Source organism: Phalacrocorax aristotelis, chromosome 5 (genome assembly GCF_949628215.1).
Source record: "Phalacrocorax aristotelis chromosome 5, bGulAri2.1, whole genome shotgun sequence".
In the NCBI taxonomy this organism is placed as follows: domain Eukaryota; kingdom Metazoa; phylum Chordata; class Aves; order Suliformes; family Phalacrocoracidae; genus Phalacrocorax; species Phalacrocorax aristotelis.
In genome coordinates this window covers 32,842,942-32,863,333 of record NC_134280.1, presented here as the reverse complement: position 1 = coordinate 32,863,333, position 20,392 = coordinate 32,842,942, and the positions used below count along the sequence as shown (strand labels likewise).

At 35.7% G+C, this 20,392-nt stretch overlaps 1 protein-coding gene across 1 annotated transcript in view; it reads right to left on the bottom strand.

The window, feature by feature from the left end:
- Positions 1-20,392, bottom strand: part of PGAP1 (post-GPI attachment to proteins inositol deacylase 1) — a 41,310-nt gene that overhangs the window by 13,532 nt on the left and 7,386 nt on the right. The window contains exons 3-23 of the mRNA XM_075093888.1: positions 19,760-19,935; positions 18,952-19,123; positions 17,724-17,884; positions 16,057-16,109; positions 15,814-15,880; positions 14,608-14,713; positions 12,806-12,861; positions 12,643-12,726; positions 10,820-10,869; positions 9,381-9,432; positions 9,094-9,171; positions 7,554-7,629; positions 7,220-7,293; positions 7,085-7,136; positions 6,292-6,358; positions 5,398-5,506; positions 5,002-5,040; positions 3,830-3,923; positions 3,110-3,200; positions 2,694-2,891; positions 510-642 (exon numbers count right to left, since the gene is read on the bottom strand). Of these exons, the coding sequence (XP_074949989.1) occupies positions 510-642; positions 2,694-2,891; positions 3,110-3,200; positions 3,830-3,923; positions 5,002-5,040; positions 5,398-5,506; positions 6,292-6,358; positions 7,085-7,136; positions 7,220-7,293; positions 7,554-7,629; positions 9,094-9,171; positions 9,381-9,432; positions 10,820-10,869; positions 12,643-12,726; positions 12,806-12,861; positions 14,608-14,713; positions 15,814-15,880; positions 16,057-16,109; positions 17,724-17,884; positions 18,952-19,123; positions 19,760-19,935 (1,988 nt within the window). The remainder of the gene's footprint in view (positions 1-509; positions 643-2,693; positions 2,892-3,109; positions 3,201-3,829; positions 3,924-5,001; positions 5,041-5,397; positions 5,507-6,291; positions 6,359-7,084; positions 7,137-7,219; positions 7,294-7,553; positions 7,630-9,093; positions 9,172-9,380; positions 9,433-10,819; positions 10,870-12,642; positions 12,727-12,805; positions 12,862-14,607; positions 14,714-15,813; positions 15,881-16,056; positions 16,110-17,723; positions 17,885-18,951; positions 19,124-19,759; positions 19,936-20,392) is intronic.

The following is a 20,392-nucleotide window of genomic DNA, read 5'->3' as shown; positions in this document are numbered from 1 at the left end:
CTATGGAAACTGAATGGCAGGGACTAAATACGGATCTTTGTGGCACTACCCCAGGGATTAGATTAGACATAAACAAGACTACCCTAATTCTACAATATATCCACTCTCCTTCCTTTTACTCCATAAAGATTTGTGAAAAGTCTTTAAAGATTAGAAAGGGTTCTACAGAACATGCCAGTCCCTCCTTTGCTAAAGTTTCTCTTCAGGGGAGTTATTAGTCTTTGATTTTATAACATTACCTATCCATAAGTTAAAAATTGCAATTATATGCATTATTGCAGTGGGCATATGGGACTGTACATTTCTTTGGAAGAAGTGTTATCAAAAGAAGAAAAATAACTCTAAATATTACAAGACTGTGAGAATCTGGTAAGTTAAAAAAAAGACCTATTTCAAGTATGCAAATAATAAAATTTCTTTTAACTATTTTTCCTTTTAACATGGGTTTAATTCAAAGCCTAAGAAATTTTGAATTCAGCTATAAATTCAAAATTAAGGACTTTCAGTACCTTAAACAAATATTGAAGATAAATAATGAATACAGCAAATGCACCACAAGTTGTCCAGCTAACCAAAGCAAGGGATAACACCCCGCAGAGTCTTCTGGGTGTAATCAACTTAGCTTTTTGAAGTACTGTAGGTCTACAGAAAGAAGCAAAACTTCTGTTATACTTTTGTAACAACATCAGACCTAAAAAGGTCAAAGAATAATTCTGTTTCATGAATGACTGAAAAGAATAAATTGTTCCTGAATATCAATTAAACACTGGAAAAATGAAGTTAGACAAATTTTAACATACATACTGATTGTTACATAAGCTACTTTGAAAGAAAAACTTTCTTATCAAATGCACTAACAAAACAATCTTACAACTTCTAGAATGTTATATCAGTTAGTAATGTATTATTTTGACTTCATTTGGGCAACATAAAGAATACATTGGTGAACATAAAACATTAGATAATGCTAACTGTAGATCTGCATCAGTCACTAAGTTCTTCTGTTCAGCCCAAGAAAACAAGTGTCTTATTACTGCACAGCTGCATCATGAAAGTGACTTCCACTACAGAAGTTAATGCACTGCAGTGTTCCATGGTAGTGCAGCAGTATACAACAAGAAGTCTCCAAGAGATTAATTCTGTGACAAACATTCTTCCCAGACAGGAATTTCTGCTTGTTCACAGTCTAAGAGACACAAAAAAAAACTTAAAATAAGTTTCTGGATTCCAGCTGATACGACTAAGAGACAAGTATGAATCTGAAGTGACAAAGATGAGCAGAGAAGGTGTGACAATAAGGGAATGCAGTAGGGAGGAAGTGCGATAGAACTATGAAGAAGTTTGTACTTCTTGGATATTCACGGAATATTCCGCTATTAAAACAGACATTGAAAACAGGAAAAGCATTGTTTGGAAAATACAATTTTAAAAGCCTTTGCAACAAATATTGAAAATAACCACAAAAAGAAGGCCAGCTGAAGAGAAGAAAGAATTTCACAGACGCTAGTGACACATTCTTTGCTACTGGCCATATCAGATCATTTCAGGACACTGAGCAAAAATCAAGTAGATACCTTCTCCTTCAGAGAGATTTATTGAAAGTGAGTGGGTTTTTTTCCACGAAATTCAGGAGTAGATCAAAAATTGTGTAAGGCACTAGAATTTCAGAATGAACCAGCTGACTTACAGGTCACAACATCTTATTTTCCTACCTCTGCCCAAGACATTATCAGGGTTTGCAAGAAATCAAAAGCTTTAATAAAAAGAGTATGAACTGAGCTAAACCTCTTAAAAATTTAGTAAGAGTAGTTTCAAAACTTAGAATTTCATTATTTTGTCACTTAAAACTAATACTGAAGCATCTACTGTAATTTATAAACAAGATGGCTAGGAAGTAGCTGACACCACATCTATTATTTGGTAGACTAAGACCAGAAATGCTAGTGATGAAAAAAGAAAGAGTTCATTTAGCTGATATTTTCTGAGTAAAGAGCATCCCAACCAACTTTCTGAAGACTCAAATCTAGCTAACTAGAGGACTATTATCAGTGTCAGAACAGTCAAACCATTAAAATAGCTAAGCATGTTACCCAATTTACTGATTTACTCTTTCAGAATCTTTTTATCTTCCATGCTTTTTTAAAATCACTTTCATATTTGAATACTCATCTGTACAAGCAAAAACATTCCAGTGTTCTTAGACATGATCTATAAAATCCATCAGTCTTGTAGATTGAAATGAACATCCAAGAAGTTTTTATTTCACAAACTTCTTTGTATTCTTCAATGCAGTTTATCCAACATGAATAATGAAGAATGGATTACAACGCTTATAGCACCTTTTCTAAATATATACCTTTATTTTTTTTGAGCTGCTGAAAAGGGAATAGTTCGGTTGCTTTCTTTTTCCCAACAAGCTCTCCTTACAAACAAACTGAAAACCTTTGTAACAGCTGGTGAGGGAAAGAAGAAAGCCATTTATGTTCCCTTTTGGATATGTGGAATAAGGAACACAAGGCAATCCTCATACTTCATTAGTACTTAACACTGACAAACCCAGATGTCTAAAAATCAGGTATTAACTACATTGCAGAATTCAATCTGCCCAAACATCCACACTGAAGCAAACAGGAAAAACTGACACAGTCACAGTCATCTAAAAGAGCAGAAGTACATAAAAAATGTTGTTTTACCTAATCAGAGTTAACCATAAGGAAGAGAAGAGTCTCAGAGATGTAGAGAAGAATACTCCACTCCAGTAGGCAATGCCTGTCCCAAAAAGAAACAGAATCAGGGACACTAGGGGGAACGATGCATCCTGACTGCTCAGTACAGCAGTATCCACCTCTGGTAGTGACATTGATTCCCATATCTCTCTAAACCAGTTAAACCTGCCAAAAACATGAAAGCAGCATTACTTATCACTTCCAATTGCCATTAAAGTAAGGTATCTATCAACTATTCCTCCTACTCAGCCTTTCAAACAAAATCACGAGTCAGGTGTTCACAATGACTACAGGTAAAATAATACTCCTCCCCACCAATAGTTTTATTGAAACTCTGTTTTAGAAAACTGCTTTAAAGAAATAAATAAATTACACAAACTCACCTCTGTAGAAACACAACAATGCTTATAAGAGGTTCTACTTTGTAGGGTTTAGCTGTCCTAACTAGTTCAAGGGAAAAGTCTGAACACTGGCCTAGAATCAAGAACAGAAAGCATCTACGGTTACTATTTTGTCACGAACTTTAACAAAGAAGATCCACAACAAAAACTAAATTCAGACAAAGGTTTGAAAGTTTACTTTAAAACAAGAGAACCATGTCTTATAGCAGTACTTCAAGTCGGCATACTTCATCATCAAGGCCCTTATTTACTACATCACTCATATTAGGAAACAAGAGCTTCTAGAGAGATTACAGAGTTTGTCACAAATACAATCTGAATTTAAATAAAAATCCTTTTTATCTGAAGACATGTCCAAAAGTTAGTCTGCAAATCTCATCTTCATGCATATTAACAATATATTTTAAACTTGTAGATGTATTTTTAAGTAGACTTCTATTAATTATAAAATATTGTGCAACACCAACCATTCATAAAGGGACTGCAGAGTAAAATAATAAGGAAATATTCTGCCACAACACAACCTTGAAGAACTACCAACAAACAAAACCCAAAACTGAAAAGCATAGATCCAAGTAATTGCACAAGTTCAATCATACTTAGCTTAAAAAAAAAATCACAATTAGCCAGTCTTTCAACAGTAAATTGGGTAAGTAATTTCTCTAAAATCACTTATGACAGAAAAAAACTCTAGAAAGCTACCTGTTGAGATCAGTGTGCTTAATTGTCCTCCATAAGTAAGAAGAATATTAGAAACAACATAGACAGGAAGAGCGCCGGCATGGAACCTTATTATCTGAAAGACAAGGATAACTTTTAAGGTGTATATATATAAAATAATATATTTAAAAATACACACACAAAAATACTGTGAAGACAGCATGATAATGTTTCTTAGAAAATCTTTCTTAAAAAAATTCAACAGTTTCTCATTTTGATGCGTAAGTATTTGATAACCACTATTAGCAATTAATGTTATATATGGAAAATACACGTCTCTCCCATGAACGGCTAATCAAACATGTTTTGACAAATGACCAAATTATAAATTAATGCTTTTTTCCCAGTCAAGACAAATATTAAAAGAATACAGTAGCGCATTAATGGTGTTTCAGTAAAATAAATTTTAAAATTAAAAGGCCCCTTTACAAGCAAAACCTGCATATGGTTAATATATACTTTTGGGCAAATAATTTTTTGAAGCGATTTCATGTATGTTTTAATTGGCTTCCACTGTCCAAAGTCATGCTTAATATACAAATAGCGCACAAATTCTTCTAAAATAACAATGAAAAAATCCTTGACATAAATGCATACATTCAAATAGAGAAACTTGCCAGTAATACTCCAGCACTACACTTAGGTGCTTGCAAATTAATTACTTTTTAGAATCAGGAAACTGCAGGATGCTAGTCTATTTTTACTGATACCAGTGTTGAAATGTATTCTTCATTGATAACCAAAGAAAATTTGTTGAAAAGGAGCCTATGGATCTACTTAGACTTTTTTTTTTCCCCCTAACTTTTAGTTGAAGCCAAATGTATTCTAAAGTTTTAATACTACTGACTCATCAGGCAAGAAAGTTAAAGTGACCCACAGCATCATCCATTTATAGATATTCAGCTAACCACAAAGCCAAATGCTCGACATTTACATTAGTTCTTTAGAGCTAGAATGCTCTTCTACCCCTCTGAAAACTGAGGCCTGATGTTTATCTGGCTTGCCACGTGACAAGGTTTTAAGTGATCAATGAACAGTGTTCCTCTTGGCATTGAGAAGGAATTTGAAGTGCCATAGTAGGGAAAGGAGGAAGGGAAAACTTCTATAGATGCTACTGACATGAAAAAGAATCTAGTACTAAGAAGTGTTCTTACTTGCCCAAGAACCTGCAAGAGTGACGTCTTCAGAATTACCTTGGTTAAAAAAAGAAATATTCTATAATTTTACACAATGGTAAGCATAAGTAGAGAATATGTTTAAAAAGACAACTTAAGTATTAGAATACAGCAATCCCATAACTAACATGTACAACAGCTTACTAGTGGCTTTTTAAAAACAAATGCTTTAAAGTTCTCCTTAGAAATGATAGCCCAACTTTCAATATTACTCCAGCTGTTGCAAAATACTTGTAACATGCACTACATATACAAAAAGGCTAAACAGCCTTTGCTTAGTATTTTGGCTAATTATCTACATGTTTTAAAAGACTGAATTATGCACAAATTATACAGCAATGCAAAGTAGCTATAAAATAGATCTGTATTACTCACTTCATACTGACAGTCTGAAGAAGAGTAAATATTTAACTCTGGAACCCTGCTGTCATTTTGAGGCTGAGCAATATGCAGTTTTGCAGAAATCTCAGTAAAAGACGGAACTCTGAAACAGCAACTTAATTGGTAATTGTTGTCCTTATAACCAAAAGAAGCCAAACATGCCTTATTCTTCAACAAGTGCACGTAAAGCAGATCTAGTACACCAAGTACTTATGAGCTTATGAGCGAAATGGTATAATGAACTTGTGTATCCTATCACAAACTACTACATCTTCTGAGGTAGGGGCATGGTACTAAAAAAACCAGACAAATTTAGCAATAGTGTACACACTCCTTCACAGAACATGTAAATATTCTGAGTGACAACAATGTGAGGGACAGATTTGCAAGAACACAATTCAGTTTCCTGTAAGTATTACGTTATTAGAAATTACGGGGGGCAGGGGGGAGGAAGGGATTGTTCAACTGGTTCATGAATGGCACATATTTCACGCCATATCATTTGATTTTGTCAGGACTACTGCTGAAGCAACTTCATGCTGCCATGTGATCTAAACCCTGGGTTACAGGAAGAAGCCAGCATCCAGAGCAGCCTCTATTCCCCACTCACGAGATGGTCAAAGATTATGCTGAGAATTTCAGACCAGCACATCTGACTTTCTTTTCAAGAAATTAGTAAGAATTATTAAACAAATAATTAGTAGATATTCTGAGGAAAAGTCAAAACAACTTTGTCAACAACAGCAGAAAGGTAAATGAGGAAAAGATGCAGAAGCCAAAAACTTAAGACTGGAGAAGTTGTCTCATATCAGAAATATTACCACAACAGGATGCAAACATTCCTTAGAAACATATCAAGAAATAAATTATAATTGTTGAAGTCCTTACTTTGCTACAATTATTGAGTCTTCATGTGACCAGGGTATATGAAGTCTGTAAACACTAGGTTTTCTTTCTGAAATGGAACAGAATTTAAAAATACAAAATTAATTAAGAACATGATGTGGCAACTGCCTCCAAAAACTAAAATGCAGGTAAAACAAAGGTGGAATATAGATCACTATACAGAATCATTGGGCCTGCAGTGACATTGCAACTGACATTGCAGTGCAGATCAGTGCATTTAGCACTGAACAAAAATGACTATTTTAAACTCACGCTGTTACAGAACAAGACAGTAAGACGTCCATGTTTAAAGGCAGTACAGTTATGAGAAAATGTATGGTTTTCAATACAAGGTTGTAACCTCAAGCTAATAAATCCATCACTTTTTTTTTTTTTTAAACCAAGTCCTTTAGCATCCCATTCTGTTTAAGCCTATGCAACTCAACATTCAAATTTGCATCCCCTAATTAGCGGATAAAAATCCTAGCCAAATGTGCTATTCTTGAGAAACATTTTCAACATAATGCAGAATCCTGCTGAAAGTTCAACTTCCCTGTGCTGGGAAGTAAGAAAAACAAACATATGAGGACTAATTCCACATTTTCTTCAAGATATCCTTCGTAACAAAAAGTAGAAAGTGAGAGATATTAGCTATTATACATTTGAGCAGATTATAACAGCACTGCTGTAACAGTACTCATTGCATGAGAGGACTTTTGTTTTCACCAGCTTCAGTCTTGAGAATTTTCAGCAAGCTTTGTTTTATAAATTCATACTTTAGAAGACTTATATTTACCTTGGAGTGATTGGCAGTGGCTCTCTATATTAATTTTGAAAGCTTGATATATCTACATTAAAAAAAAAAAGAAAAAATAATTTACATTCTCCAAACAGTGGTTACATTAGCTTAAAAATTAAGTAGAATTCTTACTTGGTTGAAGTGCTGGAGCTGTACATTGTAAAGTAAGCCACTTGAATTTAATAGAATTTTGCTTGAAGTAAGCCCTGTAAAGGATGGATTATTTTCACATATTAGATAAAATTATTTAAGAACTCACTACATCTTCAGATATTTTTTTGCTTCCAGGAGACTTATGTGCTTCTACATCTGTTAGTCAAAACCCTCACATTTCTTATTTCATTGTCTAACAGAAGCAGTATTAACTTTAGTAAAAACAAAACTGGCATTTTGAGGCAAATTTGTTATCCAAATGTTAGTAATAATAGTTTTCTCTTTTCTTCCGAAAGTAGTATGCTATACTTACCAAATGAAAAAAGATGTGTTACAGGAAGCTGTACTGTTCTGGAATCATCTTTGAAGAATTCACAGTCCAAAGTGTACTGTAATTCAGGATATTAAATACAGATCTAAATTAAGCACAAGACTATAAAGCCTTTGCACTTGCTAAATTCTGTTGAAGGCTCAGGCAGAGTCCAAGATACTGAGAAGCCACCTCTCCACACTCCACTGATAAAGACTGGCAGGTAGTTTATTCCTGTACACAGCAGTACAAGTTTGGGTAGCTTAAGCATGACTTCCAGGTTCCTCCAGCTCTCACACATTTGCAACAGCCTTCAAAAGGCTATTCAAACAGCTGAGAATGACTTGAATCCAGTTCACATCTCTCCTTCTCAGGTACATCTTTTTTTTGGGGGTAGGGAATGTGGGGGTGGAGGGGGTGTTGCAAAGGAGTGACTTGTCCAAACTCTGGATAGAATGTCCTAGGCAAAAGGTACCTTTAGCTTGCCTCCTGAAGTTTAATCATGCAAAAGTAGAGCAAAGTATCCAGCAGGAATGAGTTGTACCACCTTTAATAAGTATTTAGTTCACTTGAAAACTCTTTTCCATCCCATTGTAAATCCAGCATTTGTTTACTTTTTAAAAGCAGTTTCCAAGTTTTAACGCGTGAAATGTAACCTGCTAAGTTGCAGTCCAAAGTGATCTCTCATCTATTTTTACTTATCCAGAACACTGTATATTACTACTGCAACTGCAAGATATCTCTGTCACAACTATCTGAAGATACACTCATAGGTGAGCATTATGAATCACTTCAGCTGCAAATAATTTCTTGCATCATGGATTATTATACCACAGATGCAGAGACTGTATTTGTGTTGCAGAAAGGAATGTAAGATCTACTTAGACTTTAAATTCAAGTTCAGTGTTCTGCCATTTTCAGGACTCGCTAGAAAGGCCTGCCAGACACAGCTGGGTAATACACAGAGTCTGCTTAGATTCACTGCAAGTGTTCCTCTTACTGGGATCCTGAGAGGCCTTGATGCAAAAAGATATCCAACTCACCTGTGAGATTCAGAACTATCAAACTGCACAACTCAGTCTACCACATTATTTGTGGTCTCAGAGCTTGCAGAGGTATCTACCATCCTCCCCAGAATCCATATATGGTGTCTTCAATTATCTACAACATTCTCTACTACCCTTGGATAAAAGAACTGACTGTTCAGCAAGATAAATATTCAGGAATGCAATCAGAATATTGAGAAAGAGAAGGAAGAATAACATTAGAACCTCTAACAAGAACTCTAAGAACTGGTTTGAAAACTGTTGCTTTGTATGCTTCAGGTACTATTCATGCCTTGTGTTTGGTATTTTATCAAATGAAAATGTTTCTGAGCTTACAGAAGGTAACAACGTTACCTTCAAACCACACTGGAGCCTAGGTCTATGGTTTCTCAGAGTAGCTTAGCACATATTTAATATACTTTCTTTTCCTTCCATCATAGCATCTGAAAGCTATGAACACATTAAGCAAGCAATTTCTGCATATATTTTTTTTTTACCTTATTGCCAACTGTGGGTGGTACCTGAATGACAATGTGGGACAAAGAAGGATAGTCCTGAAGTTTCAGTATTGCAACCTTAAAAAAGAGAAAGAAAAAGAAAAGCCATTACTGAACATAACTCATAGCTTGCCCCTTGCCAGTTGCGAGATGTCCACCTCTTGCACCCCTTCCTCTGGATTACAACTGCATGTTCCAATGCTGTAAACACAACATATCCTTCTCCCATGACATGCAACTAACCCACAAAACACCACTCTCTTCTACAAGTTATGGACAATACTTGCCTTAGTGGTTGGAAGAAGCTCAGCTCTCCAGGATAAATCATTAGCTTCCCGGCTGTAAAAATCCACGCACATTTAAGGATGAGCATATTCCTTATGCAGGCACTATGTTATGACAGTGGATTAACATACCAGCTTTTCTCTCCCCCTTATGTAGATTTACAGGGTTTTGAATTGAAAACAAGTTTGGGTCTACTGCAGTTAGCTACCATAGTAATTTATCTAACTATAATAATTTCAGATACTGCAAATCTTGTTTTTGCAAATACAAGTTAAGCAAAGCTCTTTGTCATACACAAAACATTCATTCGGCAGTTATTAGCCACACAAATTCAGACATATGATGAAAACTCTTAAATGAGCTAAGAGCACTGGCATTGAATTAACACATGGGTTTTTCAGCATCTTTTAAATGTCAGAAGTACCAATTTCTCCTATGGGAACATCTAAAGCATACCATATACAACAAAAATTGTAGCCGCTACAGAGCTTGCAGCAGTTCTAAAATGGTGTGTACCTACATTAACACATTGAACTGCAAAACATTCATTCAGTCATTTTAAGTTATGGCTTTTAGAATACCAGGATACTTCTGTTTCTCTAAATAGTGTTACATGACCTCAGGACACAGTCCACAGCAAACCCACTATACAGATGAGGTTTTAGGTAGAAGTCCTGAACTAGGCTAACCTCCACTTGATGATGATCAGAAGTTATACAACGGAGTAATATCCAACTTCTCCTTGGATCAGGAGAAAGTAATTATGACACCTGGCTATCAGCTGAAGGCAAGACTCTGTGGCTATACTATACACCTCAGCACAGATCCCAGAACAGATAAATACTATGCTAGCTCAATTCCACCTGGAGACTCTCCCTAATCTGAAGGGTAGGCTGAATTTACTTGGAGCTTACTTTGCAAATGTAAGCTAAGCCAGTGTTTTAAATCCATTTTGTAATGGTTGTAATGATCTGGTTCAAATAATCTCTAAAGCACCCACATTTCCAAAAAAATTTTCATATGACAACAGCAATTATGAGCTAAGAAAGAAATTTTAAAAATATATATATGCTTCAAACCACTCTTCTGAAGGCTTTGAGTGACATTTGATGCCTTCTGTCATAGGATTATAGAGAGATGCTACAAAACACAGTTTAGTAATCCACAAAAGAAAAACTTTTCACTGCTATGAAGGTGAAAAACATAGCTTAGAGAAGAAAAAGTTCACCTCTCTTATTCTGCATTCATGCAGTAATTTTGAGAAAACCTATTCTTTCCTGTTTTCTTGGTGATACAGAAAGCATGAATTATTCACAGTAAGAATTTCACTTTTCTTCCCAAACTCTTCCTTCCTAAGGAGGAGGAGATTTTAGATGCTTTAAATTAAAATGTAGTCTTAGAACATCCATTTGAATAAATAGCAGGGACTGTTTTTACTTACCACATCGATGAGTTACTGTTGATACAGCCATAAATCCAGCTACTTGTGTCCTGTAAAGTCAATACCATGAAACAGTACATTACCTATATGTGAATGTATTTATAAATATACTAAAATTAGCAATTCTTTACTCCAAACAATGCAGGAGTTAATACTGATAATCATGTCCAAAATTTCTGTATGCTAACAGTACACCAGATGTCAGCAACTGTTCTGAAAATCCTCTGACAGTAGAGCCTTGGTGCAATTAGTTTACTAAAAAGAGTAACAAACTTCCACCTTCATCTCACTGCTCTTCTACTAAGTGTGCCTGCAGCGGCTATCACTATAGTGACCAAATTTCCATAAGGATGTCAAATGCCGAACTGTAGAAGTGAAGATGATAAAAACAGTCTCTCTCAGACTTCCTCAATTATTTATAATGAAAGATATCCACCAACTTTTTTTTTTTTTTTTCTTCATTTCACAATGAAGTCAAACTTTGGTGTGAACAGCAGGTGATATCCTCCATTAGAAGTCTGACATCATAATCTTGGAATTACAATTATAAGGATGGAAAGATGAAGCATAAGAGTGAAAGGTGGGGGTTTCTAGAAACCATTTTAGATAACTTCCATTTGCCACCTTTTATAGTTATGAATCAATACATTTTCTAAAAACAAATATAAGGTTAGGCAAACAAACTTTCATCACTTCTCTTCAAAAACAAATCTGCCTTACATATGATGTAAAATTCCATTTTATTAGAGTTTAATGTTTTCTAACTAAAGGAAACATCTCAAAGTACTATCCTAAGTAGTCTATTTTTCATGTTCTACTGCTCCCCCCCTCAAGAATTTAAGGGTTCTGAAGCAATAACACCATGATGCAAGTATCTCAGACATTCTTCTGTACCTCCCCCTCTTCAAGCAGTACTAGCCCTGTCTTTAAGATATTATAACAAAGGCAAGAGTTACCCTATTAAAGCACAACTAAGATCACAACAAATATGTAAATACTGAAGGTGCTACTGGATGGACAATAGGAAAAGCACTGAGAACATACACTCTTTTTTTCACAATAGTGGTATGAACCTCTTCTTTGGTAAAGGGAGGAGTGGAAACAGGGACAGGCAGAATAGAATGGGAAAGCATCTCAATTTTCTTGCCACTAATCTAAAGTACTCACATAGTTCTGAAAAGCATACCTATCCATCTCCAGTTTGCCAAGAGATTATAGTCATTCCTTTCAACAAATATTTTTAAAAATTTTCAAAAATATTTTGGCTGGATTTATGGGTCTGGAGCTAAAAATATAAGAAATACACATCATCACCTCTCCTCTCAATAGAGGAGACAACTGAGAAAGCACTGTTCTCTCCCCTGGCTTCCATTCACTTCCACTGCTTAGCGGAAGATCTTGGTAGCCTTTCAGGCTCACTTAAGTTTTATTATGGGAAAGCAAACCTATAAACACGTTTCCCAAATTAGAAGTATAGCTAAATCCTGGCAGCACTAAAAAAAAAACAAAACAAAAAACTTCTTCATTCAAAATCATCAGTGCTGAATGGAACTAAATTAAAGGAGAAAGTAATCTGGGGCTAGCCATAAGAGTCAAAAATAAAACATTTGAGGTTCAGGTGGCATTGAAGGTTTCAGTTCTTGAACACTAAATGTGACATACTAAAACAGGTAGTACATCTAACACAATGTATTAGGCTGTGAATGTAAATGGATGTCAGTAATTTCAACTGTTCATTGAACTGTCTTAAAACTGCAGCAAATCTAAATTTAAAAATACAGCTTTGTAAACAAACTCCAGACATTAAAGAAGTATTTTCTCACCAACATAGTGTTTCCACAGTAAACATGACTGTATGATTTTCTGTGGCTTGCAAGAGGAAATGTGAAATATTTTCCATCAGAATCCTTAAAAGAAAAAAAAAACAATTGCTCATCAGTAAAAAAATAAACATAAAAACGCTATGAGGAAAAAAACGTTACTTACATTGTAAACCGAATAAGTCCATTTTGAGGCTTTGACTGTAATCCACATGAAAGGTCCTAAAAATAAATATGTTTTTATATGCCACACTTCAGGAACTATTATCCTTATCTCCAAAATATTACCTTTTACTTATCGCCCAATTCTTATCTCTAATCTGTAAATGCCTACAAACTTTATAAGCTTTAATCAACAGTATTCCAGCCTACTGCCTAGAATTACATGCAACAGTTATCATCAGCTACAAAGAAACAGCAAAACCAAATACTACATGTTAACTGTAAAATAAAAACCCTATGGATCTTGAAACAAAGCTCTCAAGGCAACAAAACAAATAAGAAACTGAATGATGCTGAAGTAATTACAGGGTAAGCAACTGGTTAAAGCTGAGGCAACATTAGAAACAGCCCCATCTTTGTTCCTGTCAGCCTTCTAAGAAAACCAATACAGAAATTTGTGCAGAAGCAAGTCAACAATGAAGTGACTAACATGTACAAGAAAACAATGGCCGTTTAAAGATATGTCTGGAGAAAAAGAGCAAGACAGAATACTGTAGAGATCAGAGATAGAAACAATGCAAATTGTCATGCAAGAAGGTTAGTATCTTTCTTTTATGTAACTAGAGTGAGTTCATCACAGAACTTTAGATAAGTGTCAAGAGGACCACCACAAATAGGGAGATGCAAATGTGAAATCCAATTTAAACTAATTTCTCCTTATTGCTAAAAACTGACCCCCCCACAAAAAAGGCAGACAAACAAACAAACCAGTTCCACAAACTCTTTGGGCACCTGGTCCAGTGTTTGACCACCCTCCTGGTGAAGTGCTTTTTCCTAATATCTAATTGGAATTTCTTCTGTTGTAACTGGACTTTACTGCCTATCATGTTATCACTGCGTACCTCTGAGAAAAATCGAGCTCTGCCTTCTCCCCAGTCCTTCATCAGGTAATTGAAGACAGCAACAGGATCCCCCTTAGCATTCTCTTTAGGGTGAAAAAACCCAGTTCACTCAGCCTCTCTCCCCCATGTCCTACACCCCAGGAGCTAACGATTTCTGTGATCCTCTGCTCCTCACTCACTTCAGTATATGTCAATGCCTAAAAGCCTTCTTATCCCAGGGTGGCCAAAACTGGACACCAAAGTTTAAGCTACCTTAGTACTTCTGCAATAGCTTACATTAAGAAAATTCCTGAAATGGTTTTCATAAAATGGTTCAGCCCGCTTCAGCAAAACTAGAAATACACCTGTGCCCTGCAAAAGTTCTGTTTAGTTCCCAAGACTCCATGCAGTCAAAATTCCTCACCTTTAACTATGCATTCTTATCAGTTACAAGGAAAGCATTAGTGTGCAGTCCATTTCACCCTGCCACGTCATGAAAAAAAGGGAAATCACTGATGAAGCAGATCTGAATATTCAGTATTTCCATGAGCAGCATAAAACTAACATAATGGCTCTACAAACACCCATACTATCCCTCTTGCAAGCATGAGATATAAGCATAGATTAGACTGTACCTTTGACATCCAGCTATTCTCAATTTCTGAGACTGTCTACTGGACACCCTGGTGCAAATATGACTCCTGCTTGTCCCCAGAATCTAAGCCACGTAAAAGTGACAGATTTTTGCTCTTACGCCTTTAACCTATTTAGTACTGAAACCACACAAAAGCTGATAGTTTAGGTCTATAACCCATATACCATTTTAGCAATGTCTGAAGAACAAAATGTATTCCAGAAGTCCGGTAGTGAGAAGATTAACAAAGGAGGATCATTGAATCCTGTTCAAAAGAAAAGTGCTGCACACCTGCAAGTTCTGTAAAAGCTTCAGGATTTTCCTCAAATATCTTTGCAGGGTGTCTCACAAAGTGGTGATTCAGTACAGACATTCTCTTCTTCGGATCCTCAGTTATCTAAAAGAGCACATTGCCAAATTTTATCTTACCAATTTGTACGATTTACAGTCATCATATGAACTAGCAATACAGTTTTGCGGATGAGAGGCAGAAGAGATTGTTGGAAGACACACAACACTTCCTATTCTAAATTCAATAATCTGAACAAGTAAAATGCCATTAATAATCAAGCACTGCAATACAGAAAGCCCACTGATGTTATAAAGGTTAGCTAAAACTTTCAGGAGTTTTATATCCTTGCCTACTCTTAATGCAAGGAAACCATTCTATTAAACCTTCTTTAGAGACAAACATGCATTTTTCATGCCAAGAAGTCTGCCCCAAACAGCCTCAAAAAGAACACCTGGAAGCCTTCCTCTCCTGTGTCTGGGGCTCTGCTCTTAAATATTTTTCAACCTCTGGGATCTTAATTCCAATTCACATTTATTGCTGCATAACATTTCAGGAAAAGGACAGAGTACAATCGGACATTTCTCCAGCAGTTTTGAAAAAGTAAAATGCAGGATATTTATCTAGAATAAATAAATATTTAGCAACATATAATGGTAGCTTGAGGCAAACAAACATGCTGGTGTTTTACTTGCATGCTATTTTTGTAAGTGCTATTTACAAAAGAACACCACAAATACGCGCTGCCCACTATGATGACAACACATGGGTAAGTTCGAGAAGTATATCTCTGAGTTAAACTATCAGTTTTTCATTCTTTATGTACTAGTCAGAGAAGGTGAATCAAACACTCATTAAGAGGTCACATTCAAAGCCACACAACTAGCAAAATTTGTTCATCCTGGTGCAAGGTCAACTAAACTTGAGGCATTATGGAAGAGAAGTTCAGTCCACACCCCAGTTATAAAGCATCAAACAGTCCATAATAAAACCTGAGTTAACACCTAATTATTTCTGACATGTTGGCCAGACAACACAAAGACACCGGACTTTTCAGTGACTGGTGCAATAATTTTCTCAGTATGACTTTGAATAATCAAAAAGGAGTCTTCTGTATAATATGGTGGTATTTGTCCGCATGGTTAAGCATTCTGGGATGGAAGAAGAAAGTGTGATGGGGAAATATACAGGACATCACATATACAAACCTGCCTTGTATTTTCATCTATGAGATCAAAAAAAGCTCTAATTGTAGCCAGGATCAATTCTTTGCACCTAGAAGACAGAATAAGTAAAATTAAAACTGGAGAGGAAATATCATGGGAAGTAAAAGTGGTCAGAAGAGACATCATAATAATATTACGCTGAAGTTAAACTCTTGTACGATGTGATAACAGTAGAGAACAGAGGGATGTACGGTCAGTCAATTAACCTTTGTTCCATTAGCTTACCACACTATGGAGAGATGGTCAGTTGAGGCCCAAGCTCTAGGCACAGCTGAGCTCTGTTTGAGGAAGGAAAAAAGTGAAGATTTTGTTAGTATTCAACATTCTAAAATTCTAAGCAAGCCTTTCCCCTCCTTATTTAAACATATCTGCATAATTATTAAAAAGAATAGTGTTTATCTTAAGATTTTCAGGGACTAGGGTGCAACAGAATGACCTCCTCAGACAGAAATCTTACAAGTGCTGAAGCAGGACTTGTAAAATGAAACAACTGAGTTATCTATGTTAGATAGCAGAGACTAATGATGAAAGGGCAAATAACGGTATGGAGGAAACTTAACGAAATTTATTCAAAGACTGCTTCTATGACTAGTATTACTACTTTAATAAGTGATCCTGGCACACAAGAATAGAAGCATGCCAGTCAAAGCTGCTGCTAGAAAAGCAAGGGCATCCTCAACAGAAAGGAGCATCAGAACACCATGCAGAAAGAACTGGACAGTCTGAAGCTATTCATTTGTGTAAGTGGTGTAAGTACTGCATGTATTGCATCTTAGGGACCAATAATATCAAAAACACCTCCCATAAATGGAGCTCATCACCTAGTTGCACAACTGGATTCAAGCAAGCTATGGACTCTTAATACACTGCAGTCAGGAAGGAAAGAACAAACCAAACAACAACAGAACAACCCCCAAAACAAAACCAAACCCCCCAAACCCACAAACCAAAACCCAAAAAGCCATGAGAAAGAACTGGTACCTCTACATGTGTACCACTACATGCAAAATTCTGGTCACCAACACTCAAGAGAAATGAAAGTAGAGCAGATGCAGATAATGGTTACTAGGACAAAGGGAATGCAGAGTTAATCTTCTTAGCCTAGCAGAATCAGAACTGAGACTATTTATAGACAGCTTTCTGTACAATGGACAGGGAGGTAAACACCATGGGAATGACAACTATTTCAGATAACATTTCAAGTTGATGTCAGAACAATCACATTTAAAAGCTGACTTGTGCAATAAATGGAAGTTGGAAGTTACAAATTTTCTTCATACTGAGGAGTGTTTTCCAGTTCTTCCATGTTGGGAACAGGTTGATGGTGGGGAGATGGAGTGACAAACCTAACTGCTTCTATGATGTTGCTTGATTAATTTTGGAAGGAGATAAGATACCTGCAAAAGCAGAAGACTGGACTTGATGATCCAGTAGATTCTTTCTATTCCTAAATTCTTTGAAAATCAATAATTATAAAAAGAAGGCTCGAAGCCAATGCTGCCTTTTTATAATCAAATCAGCAGTCTACTCTGACACTGCACATCTGTCTGTCTCCACATACACATCTCTTGCAAAAATGCAGGGAAATAAAACCTGAGTTCTGAAACTAAGAAGGTGCAAGAAGGTGGTGAGAAGACAGAATACCAAGTGGTAGATGACTGAAATCTACCCCAACACACCCTCTTCCAGTGGACACTCATTTATACTCCATCCGCTATTTATGGTTTTATAACCGTACACTATCTACTTTATGTTTTCGCATGTAGTATTTTCATATTTACTTATATTATGCTGCACATATAGACTATACTTAGACACCAATACATGCATCACACAAACAGCTATCTAACATAGCTCCATGCAAAGCCAAAAAAATAGTTTGCTTTTTTTACCACAACAGATAAGGCACTGTCATGTTGACTCAATCTTGGTAGAAAAGCCAGTCCTGAACGAACTTGGTAATCTCTGAATCCTCCCGCCACAGAAAGGGTAGTTAAATTTCTTAAATCTTGGGCCTTTAGAATCCAATGATTGTTTACAGCTGTATAAAAATCTATAAAATATATTAAAATCAATCACTATTTCCCCATAAGTCTATTCGATATACAAAAAAGCTATAGAAACATTTAACTAACCTGTAATCCCCCCTAGAGGCATTCAAGCTCTGATTATCACTTTTGATTCAGACAGGGAAGGAAAACTATTGTTTTAAGCCCAAGGAGGTAGCAGTTGGGAAAGAGAGACAGACTTATACTTTCTCTATCAACTGAGCACATATATTGTTTAAGTAGGAAACCACAGATTTATTTTAAAGACATCCACAGTCCAGAAACAGTCAGCAAGGAGGAAGCATTGCATTGCAATCAGTTGTAGGAAGGAGAATTAATACAAGCACAATAAAACCAATTCAGCAGCTAAAGATAATCCACTCCTCTCGGGTGCCACAGAGAATCAGAGAACAATGAAAATAAACATCTATTCCCTGTCCTTTACCAATTCCCTTAATATCTACAAGTAGCAGAATAATTCTCACTGAGCACATGTTTCATCAGTATAGTCTAGTCGAATCTGGCTTTTCAAGAAGTCTATAGTACATGCATAGTGATTATACTTCATTTTTTGTGCCACAGTTATTTGAATGAGCAAAAATATGATCTACCTTTTATGTAAACATATATACAATTATATCTATATTCAATATTCTCGCCCCCCAACCTTCAGACATGACAAACATTAAATTTAGCAACTCTACTTAGGCAATTCATTTGCCTAAAGAAAGCCATTACAGAGGTCAAGTTTTACAAAAAAGAAAGAAAAAATGTCATTCGCTGCAGAGCTTACCAATTTAGCAACACACTCTGCAGTTTACTAAAATTAGGAGTTATTGAGAGCTCCAGGCCCTGCACAGAAGCTGAAGTCCATGTAATCCATTTTATATGACATGTTACTTTCTCTCAGTACCCTAGTGCTCTCACACAACCACTTGAGTAACAAAGGAACAGATTCATTACAGTAAACAAAACAACACATTTTGCTGTTGATCTGCAAGAACCTCACCTATCAGTGCTTGAGAGGATCAGTAAAGAAATACAATGTAATTAGATAACCTGCAATACTTACCGGTAAGATATTTGTCTAAAGGCATTACAGGCGCAACATGAGGTGTGGCTTGCGTAATGAGGAGGTTTATAAGTTCGGGCTTAAAATTCTTCAGAGTAAGCAATGCTCTTGCCACAAGACCACCCATGGAATGGCCTACTATTGCAACACTGGTCGGTGCAAATTCTCGATCCTTAAGCAAAGAGCAATCAGACACATCAAAAATAGATTTGACATAGAACTATGGTTATCATACTTCATGTACTTTTTTCCCCCCCAAAATTAACTTATGTCCTCTCAAAGACAATATTAACTAGTATCAGGTTGAGAAGTTTACAAAATTAATATAAATGTAATTGCTGTCTCAAAAAACATGTTCAAAGTGAAGTTTGCAGCTCAAAAGGGAATAATATACAGCCTGTGTAAGCATAAGAAACTTCAGCTTATTTTAATTTCTGAGACTCTTAGGGACATAGGCTATCGAAGAACTTTCCTAGAGAAAACTGGATATAAGGTGATGCTATATTAATATTTTAATAAGCTAGGGAAAGTTTACATCTCTACTACAAAAAAAGCATACATTGTGCATGGAAGTATTTATTTAGAAACACAATATAGAATTTAATACCAAGGCTCTGGGATTGTCACTAGCATTAAATTCTATTAAAGAACAGCACTTCTCTATTGCACTATCATCACATTTAATTATCTACACACATTATAAAGTCTCCCTCCCTTTTTCAGCATTCTTCAGTTTTCCAGCAGAAAAGGCAGCCCAGAATTCCATTCCAAAATGCAAGTACATTATTCAGTATATGTCACTACTTACCCTGTACAATTTAAGAATTACTTTTATGCATTCATGCACAAACTTGGTCTGTCGTTGCAGACTACCACCATACAATGCAACCAACTCCTCATTAAAGTTGACACTGAAGAAATTAAAATGATACTTGAAGTCAACATCTTCTGCTTTTCTAAGTGCAATGGAGCCAAGCGAACGTACTAGGAAAACAAACCACATCAATTAGAACAGTCTAATAGTCACTGCTTAGCACTGTCATTAGGAGACAAACACATAAATATATATTCTCTTAAGAAACAAATGTTATCTTAAATTCATTGTTCATCTCAAGTCATTTATAAAAGTAAAAATAGGATGAAAAAGACATCCAAAAGCAAATATCTTTTCTAATATGCAATCACACTTGTTATACAAGAACAGATTTTAAGATATAAATAATCATAACAAAAGTATCAGCCAGCCACTGCCAGAACAGAATTGTAAAATGAGAAAAGAAATAATTATTTCCTATTTTTATAAGAATCCCCCTGATTAAAAGAAAATATTGGTAAACACATCCTAACAAGAGCTTACGGAAGAATGTGGAAAAGAACAAGCCTGGTTAGACGAAAAGAAAGTTTGGAATGAGTTACCAAGAGCTGCATAGTATGCTTATGA